General features: G+C 42.9%; 1 protein-coding gene across 1 annotated transcript in view; it reads left to right on the top strand.

Annotated features, from left to right (window-relative positions):
- The window catches only part of rnf213b (ring finger protein 213b), a 31,908-nt gene that overhangs the window by 22,518 nt on the left and 1,245 nt on the right, over nt 1–8,145 (top strand). Inside the window, exons 45-62 of the mRNA XM_027013065.2 lie at nt 292–482; nt 667–789; nt 1,000–1,101; nt 1,340–1,594; nt 2,036–2,117; nt 2,283–2,317; nt 2,435–2,686; nt 3,124–3,289; nt 3,506–3,603; nt 3,768–4,016; nt 4,291–4,423; nt 4,548–4,631; nt 4,827–5,013; nt 5,188–5,389; nt 5,505–5,582; nt 5,988–6,185; nt 6,509–6,598; nt 7,906–8,081. Coding sequence (XP_026868866.2) covers nt 292–482; nt 667–789; nt 1,000–1,101; nt 1,340–1,594; nt 2,036–2,117; nt 2,283–2,317; nt 2,435–2,686; nt 3,124–3,289; nt 3,506–3,603; nt 3,768–4,016; nt 4,291–4,423; nt 4,548–4,631; nt 4,827–5,013; nt 5,188–5,389; nt 5,505–5,582; nt 5,988–6,185; nt 6,509–6,598; nt 7,906–8,081 — 2,701 coding nt within the window. The remainder of the gene's footprint in view (nt 1–291; nt 483–666; nt 790–999; nt 1,102–1,339; nt 1,595–2,035; nt 2,118–2,282; nt 2,318–2,434; nt 2,687–3,123; nt 3,290–3,505; nt 3,604–3,767; nt 4,017–4,290; nt 4,424–4,547; nt 4,632–4,826; nt 5,014–5,187; nt 5,390–5,504; nt 5,583–5,987; nt 6,186–6,508; nt 6,599–7,905; nt 8,082–8,145) is intronic.

Genomic DNA, 8,145 nt, shown 5'->3' with positions numbered 1-8,145 from the left:
ATTGGACTACACAACCTGAGAACACCTAAATGCCTTCTATGTGATGCATGGAGGATGGATGGTTTTTAACCCAAGTGAATCCACATCAAGCTCATGGTTGTGGCGTAACGATCCTGCAGTTTTTGCTTCAGTTGTCGTTGATTTGCATTAAAGCATGTAGAAAGAACAATTTTGATTTGGTTTCTGTTTTCACATATATTATTATATTATATATAATTATTATATTATTCTTGTTTGTTTTGTTAAATGTGATATTGTGTACTGTGGTCACCTTTTGCATGCCTTTTGCAGGCGGATGTGCGGATTGGGAGCTGAGGCTCCTGGAGCAGGTGAAGGCAGTGTGTGAGTATGGAGAAAATGACTGGTACAGAGTCTACCTGCTCAGAGCGATTAACAGGCAGGCTGGCACCCACTGTGTACAGGCTGTAATGAACAGCGCCCCCTATGAGTGGATCCTTCCCGTTGAGCTACTGCGACTTCAGGTAAGCGCTTTCCAGTCTGGGCCGAGCTGTTTTTCTGTTGCCTTTCACAGCGTCCCATTTATCTCCATAGGAGCGTACTTGTTAAGACTAACGCATCGACTTAAGCACTTAAGCGCGGACTTTTCCATGCGGGTTTACTGCATTCGATCGGTCGGGCCGTCACTGTTGCGTTTCTTCTCCAAAGCGGTTGGTTCCTGCGGATGTAGACCGGTTCCTGTGCTGTGGTCAGCTCTATCGGACCCTGAGAGATGGGGTGGGCACGGCAGTCCTGGACGGCAGCACGCAAAAACTCAGAGCTGACATGCAGGTCCGAGACTCCGGACGCAAACAGGCAGCATCATTCCTCCATTCACATTAGGAATTCAGTTTAGGAAAGATTTGCTTGAAACTGGAAGTTGCTGGTCTAAAGTCTGAGGCAGCAAACCTCATCCATATGATATCTGTTGAAATGTTTTTATTGTAAATAGCTTTTTTGCTTTTCATAGACATGAAGAAAAGTCACTGTGTTTTTCTCCAGGACGCGAGTAGATCTGACTCTGTGAAGGGCGTTCTCCTCTGTTTGGCCTTGTTCAGACAGGTCACCTGCTGCTCGCGCTTGGCTGAACCTGCTCTGCAGCCAGTAAATAAAAAACTCTTTCAATGTTCAGTAATGTAGTAGTACAAGAGTAACACTAATAATAATAATAATAATAATAATAATAATAATAATAATAATATAGTTGTTATTGAGTGAAACAGAACAAAACAAACAGAGAATATACTGCAAAAGGCAGTATATAGTGCTAAAAAAAAATACAAAGACAAGACAGAATTTGTGACACTAGATGTCTTGGTTTTTTTTCCTTTTTTTTTCCCAGGGTTCTTCCCAGGAGCTGGACAATCTCATTAATCTTGTCAGGGAGAAGACACTGGGTCACCTTAGAGAACTGTGTACTAGTCTCTTAACAAATCAGCCTGGAGGTCTGACACCTTACCTGCACATCACTGGGGCTGTATCTGCTGGGAGGCGCCCCCTGCTGGAGCTCCTGGTGCATGCCAGCGCTGTGTTTAATAGTGGGAATAGATTGCTCCTCCCTCTCCATCTCATTGCCTGTAGGCCACAGACTATGACGGTAAACCCACACTGAATAATGCCTAATCACTGCTTAATAACATACATTATTGTATTAAAAGTTAATTATTAGAATTGCTTTTTGATTTCAAGAAGTTGCTTTTCATTGAAGAGTTGTGAACTAAACATGAGACTGAGGCCAGAAAAAGCTGATTATGGTCACCTCTGTCACTGAACAGCCTGTAAGGCCTTTTCCATGACAAGGCATCTCTGAGGGTGCTGAAGTACTCGACAGGAATTCTAATAGGACGAGAGAACATTCCTTTGTATTAGCTACCCTATCGGTCATTATCGAGTTTGGGGAAGAATAAAACAATGAATGAAATAAAACCAATTTTAATAAATAAATGAATAACAAGCGCCCCCAACCCTGTTTTTATTTTTTCATCATAGCGGTTTATGCAGCATGCAGGTGAATGGTGTTTCCTTTGTCTTTGTCTAGGAAACCTTCCTGCCTACCATGCCAGATGACAACACCAGCCAGGTCCACCAGTGGCTGAAGGAAAAGAATTTAAAGATGTACAGTAAGTTTGGAGACGATGGATATCATAGACTCAGACTCGTACTGTTCAGGCTTCGTGTCACTGGAAACGCACACAGTATTTCCATCCCCGGAGATTTCTCTGTGGAAACATTTGGTGACTTGTGTTTCTCTTCTTCTTTTTCTTCTCCTTCTTTTTGCTTTACAGCTTGCAGCAATGGTCATCCATGTATGATCGGAGAGGTGGGCTGCACTCCTTTATATATCTCTATGACCTTGCCTGAAATGTGCGTGCAAGTATACTATGATATAAGCCTCTCTCTGTGTGTGTGTGTGTGTTTGTTTGTTTTCTTCATTAAGTGTGGGAAACCAATGGTTTTTGCGAAGTGTGACACGTGTGGAGTGCAGATAGGTGGTCAGAACCACAGTCCAGCTCCTGGGTTCAAGCAAGTCCAAGGCAGGCTGACTGACAAGACCCGGCAGGGCCACATCCTGGGTGAGGCAGGCCGCAGGTCTGATGCTCCCAGCAGAGGTCTACCTATGCCCCAGTCCTGTGTGCTACGCCTTTGGCTCCATCTGGCCATGCTGCACGGATCTTCTCTTAATCACCAGGTACACAGAGCTGTTCAAATGTATGATTCTGCATGGAATGGCTCGATAGGATCAGCTGTTCACTGTCAACAGCCCTGTCAACAACGATTCTGATTTGGAATACTTGCTGACATAAGACTTGTGTGCAGTAGTAGCTCAGTTAAGGTCCTCCACTAGTAATCAGAAGGTTTCCAGTTCAAACCCCACCACCAAGTTGCCCTTGTTGGGCATCTGAGCAAGGCCCTTAACTCTCAATTGATTGGATTGCATTCATTCATAATTGTAGGTCATTGGGCTAAAAGTGCCTTGTAAATGTAATTCCAAACCTGTAGCATTGAACCACAATTCTGACTTTTATTCACCAGTAATTGTCATGTATAAGAATTTGCAGCACTGGTCTTGTAAGAGTGACTATTGATTAAGGAATACTTCAAAGTTTGTGTGAAAATTCTTCACAGGGCATCAGTGCACTGATCCACCCTAAGGTTCATGACGTCAATGAGTTCCTGTGGGGCCATGTGGAAAGGGACATGGAGGTTCTTGGGAAAAGTCTGAATCTAAACTGGGATGACACAGCCATCATTATTCACCTGATCCTCAACACCGCAGCACATCCCCCCACAGGTCTCAGAAAATACTTATTCCCACTGAAACAAGTTGATCATAAACTACATTTAGATTTTTCCATATTTTACATTTTGATAAATTGTTCATGTGAACATCATGTGAACAACATATGATAATATCTATCATGTGAAAATGTTATATAACATCATATAATGTTTAGAAGGCAGCTCAGAGCTGTGCACATTTTCAGTTAATTCTTTAATTCTCTACCAGGTGGTGTCCAGCAGGGGGCAGCACAATTGTCTTCTCGGCAGACCCGAGAACAATGGGAAAAGGAGGTCTGCCAAGAAGTCATTGATCCCATAATAAAGGTCTGTTCAGAAGAACCATTTAGACTTAAAGCTGCCTACATTCTGCCAACAAATGCTAACTTTCATAACCTTCTTGACTCATGCTAGGTGTGATGTATCTTTTTCAGTATTTGTTAGTGGAGTGTTTTCTTTGTGCTGAGTTATTCTTGTGCTCCTGTGTTCAGGACTTGAACCGGAAGCTCAGGGATGCTCAGGACTGCATCACCGATGACAACAGGCTGTGTGGCAGTGCTCTCATGATGGTGTTGAAGGGAGACCCCAGAACGCTCCTCTCTCTTCCTTCAAACTGTCCCAGCCAACACACAGTTTTCTGGACACCTTCAGATACCCCGAGCATAGAGCACCTTTCTCAGGTTCTAGCCCAAAATAATGCTGGAAAACCATTTCCCCTGCTCTCTCTTTTCCTTGACAAAGTAAGTGGACCTCACGGTGTAAGCATATAGCTAACATAGAATCAGTGATGGGGGGGTTAATGCCCTTTGAATTGACATTTTGTGTGAAAAGTACAAATACACTTGCCTTGCCTTGTCGTAATGCCATTTGAACGTAGCTAACTCAGGAGATGCACTCAGATGCAGCCAAACAAATGAAATGCATCTATTTCATGTGTGCATACCTATGCGCGCGTGTGTGTGTTTGTTTGTATGCATGTGCACGATCGTGTACGCACGCGTGTGTGTTTCACAGGTGCAGTTTATAAGGCAGCTGGCTTGCCTACCTGACCTGGCTGCGCTGTTGTCTGATCTGATGAGAGTTGTGCCTGTTGACACTGAGACACACGCTCACACCATCGGCACACTTCTGCAGAGCATGCCTGAAGGTAGGCCTGTTCACGCATGTCTCACTGCACCGACCTTTATCATCTTTTCTGATGCACTGATTGGCTGCAGATATGAAAGGTGTTGTGTTCCATTTGCTGTGATTAAAGTGACATATTGAAACAGGGCATCAGAAGAATACACTGACCAAGAGGATAAAAACCTTCTTCATGGCTTGGAACCATCTCAGAATGGAGCTCGAGAACAATGGTGAGAACAGCTCTTAGAACATGGAATGTTTAATATCATCTAAGGAGCTACAGAAAATAAGACAATAACACATGCTAACTGTTGTTTGTTTAATTGTTTTGCTTGATATCCAAATGTTGGTATGTTTAGGTAATGTGTGTGTGTGTGTGTGTGTGTGTGTGTGTGTGTGTGTGTGTGTGTGTGTGTGTGTGGTAGCTGCCGTAGGTATAGACCCTGACTTGTGCTCTAAGGATATTTCCATGGAGAGTTCTGCTGAGTTTCTCTCCCTGAGTCGCCAGGGCCCAGGCTCATGCCTCCATGCTCTCGTTGATCTACTGTCAGATACTCACAACAGTCTAGTACGAGAAGCTCGCAAACTCAGCCATCAGGAAGAGGAAGACAGGTGTGTGTGTGTGTGTGTGTGTGTGTGTGTGTGTGTGTGTGTGTGTGTGTGAGAGAGAGCGAGAGAGAGAGAGAAAAAGTGAGAGAGTGAGAGAGAGTGGAGAAGGATTTTGAAGCTTAACATGTACGCTTATCTACTCGCTTTCTCCTTTAACTGTTTTCTTTCATCCTTCAGAGACTATAGTGTACCTGTGGGGGCACTGTCTGAGAGTCACCTTGCTCTGTGCCACCCAGAGAAGGAGCTGCTCCCTCTAGTGTTAGCTCACTGTCAGTACACCCTTGTGAAAGGCCAACAAACCGCTAGTGACTATGACCTGCAATCAATCGAGAGACATCTCTATAGACGTTGCTTAGCTGGCAAGCCGCGCATCCAAACAGTCAGTGAACTTTCTAATCAGCTGCATTCTCTCAGGCCTTTTGACGCTGAGAAACAAACAAAAAATATATTCCTATATTCCTTTTGGGAAGAATGTTGTATTTTACCAATTGTAGGAAACTGACAAGTATCTGAAGAGGCACCATCAAGATTTTTCAGAGGTCCTGAAAGATGTCAGGACCAAAATACCACAGGTAAACACTACCAACCACACCAGCAAATGATTGTTTTCAATTATAACAGCATATATATAAAACTTCTCTCATTTTGCCACACTCACTAACATTCTAATGTCTGTGCTGTTCATCCACCTCTTGCAGAGGTCAAGCATGCATGAGGATTGTATGTGTATTGCCTGCCCCCTGAGGGAATTTACATATACCTGAGACTTTTATCCAAAGCAGCTTACAATTATGTCTGAATACAACTTGAGCAATTGAGGGTTAAGGGTCTTGCTCAGGGGCCCAAGTGACAACTTGGGGGGGGGGGTGTGCTTGAACTGGCAACCTTCTAATTACTAGCAGAGCACTATAACCACTGAGTTATCACTGCCATCGGAAGTGTAATGACTATTTCTCATTTCTCACTGGTTTCACAAGAAACCACTGAAGAGATCAGTGTGCAGCTCCATGAGGATGGGTCTGCGTTCCTTCACTGATGTGTGTGACGGTGTGTATGCTGTGGAGATTGGTCTGCGCTTTCTGAGCAAAACTGGAGGACATGCTCAAGATTCACTGCTGTCTTACCTGAAAGACGATCTCAGAATGGAACAGCACATCTCAAGCAGAGTAGCCAAGGTGAGGACCACAGCAGCGAGCTTTATTAACACGTAGCCAGTGACTATGGTGGTTATAGCCTGCTATGATTCCTCTCGCTATTCTAACACATCTTCAGTCTGAAAATGTCAAAAGGTGAAAAACATCACTTTATAGTTTGCTTTATAGTTTATAGTTAAATTAGTTAGGTTTAGGTCCACAAGCGATTTAGTGTTAAATGATTAAAACTGTTATAACAGCTCAATATAGTCTTTCAGGAATGACATGCCAGAATGGATCAGCTCAGTTATGTTCAGAAATACAGCATTAGTGTGTGATTCCCAATGCATTCCTGTGTATGCCAGGCCTTGGCAGAAAACAGGCTGGATCAATGCACGGCTACCTGGCAGCTGTTCACCTGCTGGAGGAGTGAACTGAAGCTGCAGAGAGATCAGGTGAGCATTCTAGCCCCGCCCCCACACCCGGCCCAAGTGTGGCCGTAGTGTGGCCCATCCTGTTTCCGACAGCCTTTCTGAAACTGAATAAAGTTGGCTTTACCCTGTGCCGTTACTGTGATCTGATGATTATGCACATTATGTTGTGCAGACTGCAGTTTTGCTCTAAAATCCCGAGGGGTGAATGCTGCCAAAATGAACATCTGAAAATGACCAATAAAAGAGTAGCCTGGAATTACACGTGTATCACTTAGCAACAACAAATAAACAGCAAAAGGGTGAAATGGCAAAATGACAACAGTCTCTTCTGAGACATGCCTTCTTCACCTTTGGAGTTTTGTTTGAAAAAATGATGCTATTCCAATGGCTTAGTTACAGGACCCCAGCTTTTGACAAAATGAAAACTAATTCTAATTCTGCAGGACTATAAATGCCTTCAGAACCACTGCAGTACTACAATTTGAGATCAAAGGTCAAATTTGTACAATCTTCAAATTATGTGCTTTACATGTGTTTGGTATATTATAGGGTAAATTAAATTTTACAGCACTGCAGAAATTATTTGGTGACCAGGCAAATTTAGAAATTATATTACCTTTAATAACTTAATTGTTGTTTTAATAGTATTTTACATGTCTAGAAGTTATTTTTTGTAACATAATAGCAAAGAGATCTTTCGTTTAAAGCCAAATTAATGCATGTAAGGTTTAAATGCTTTATTGAACACACTTTACAATATAAACGGCAGATCTGAAAATAACTATTCATAGTTATAGTAATGTGTAATCTTTGCTGTGGTAAGCAAACCACATGTGTTTTAATAAGGCAAAAAGGTCCAATAAATCTGACTTCTGCTCAATCATTTAGCTTTGTCACTACTCTGACCCCCGACCCTTGACCTTGGTTGACCCTGAACGAGGACCAAGCTGTGTGTGGTAAATCCAGGGAAAGTGCTGGCCAGAGTGTGCCTGACTTTTGTTGAAACCGCGTGCCATAGGGTGCGGATTTGAGCTGTTTGACCTTGTGTTTGAATGTTTAAATCATTCCATTGGAAAGCAGTCTGGATGTATCTGTGGTTCCTTACATTGAAAAAAGAAGAAATAGGGCTGATTAGCATAGATTGTTGTTTTGGTTGCTGTGCTATGCAGATGATCATTTTGACTCTCCCTTTTAAGTAGTACATTTCCACAGCATAACTTAACAGGGAAATACTATGGCATGAAAACCTCATTTAATGGTTAGGGTAACATAGTGCACCTGGCCAGTTTTTTTTTTTGCATTTTGACTTGAAGTGCCTCACTCCTCAGGAGCCTTTGCCAAGACTTTCTAAAGATTTTAAGAAGAAGCTGTCTGGAGAGGAGAGGAAAGACGTGAGAGACTTCCTGGATGTGACCGATGTTGAGCTTTTCACATTGGAGCTTCATGAGATCTTGCTGCTGAAGACAGACAGCAAATCACAGACAAGCTACTCTTCTGAATGGGAGTAAGAAATCATTCCAGTCTCTCTCTCTCTTCTCTATTTAAAACCATAAGGGCTGATTGCCAGC

This window comes from Electrophorus electricus, chromosome 14 (assembly GCF_013358815.1).
Source record: "Electrophorus electricus isolate fEleEle1 chromosome 14, fEleEle1.pri, whole genome shotgun sequence".
Lineage (NCBI taxonomy): Eukaryota > Metazoa > Chordata > Actinopteri > Gymnotiformes > Gymnotidae > Electrophorus > Electrophorus electricus.
Note: the sequence above shows the minus strand (reverse complement) of the source record. Positions and strands in the feature narration are given on the sequence as shown.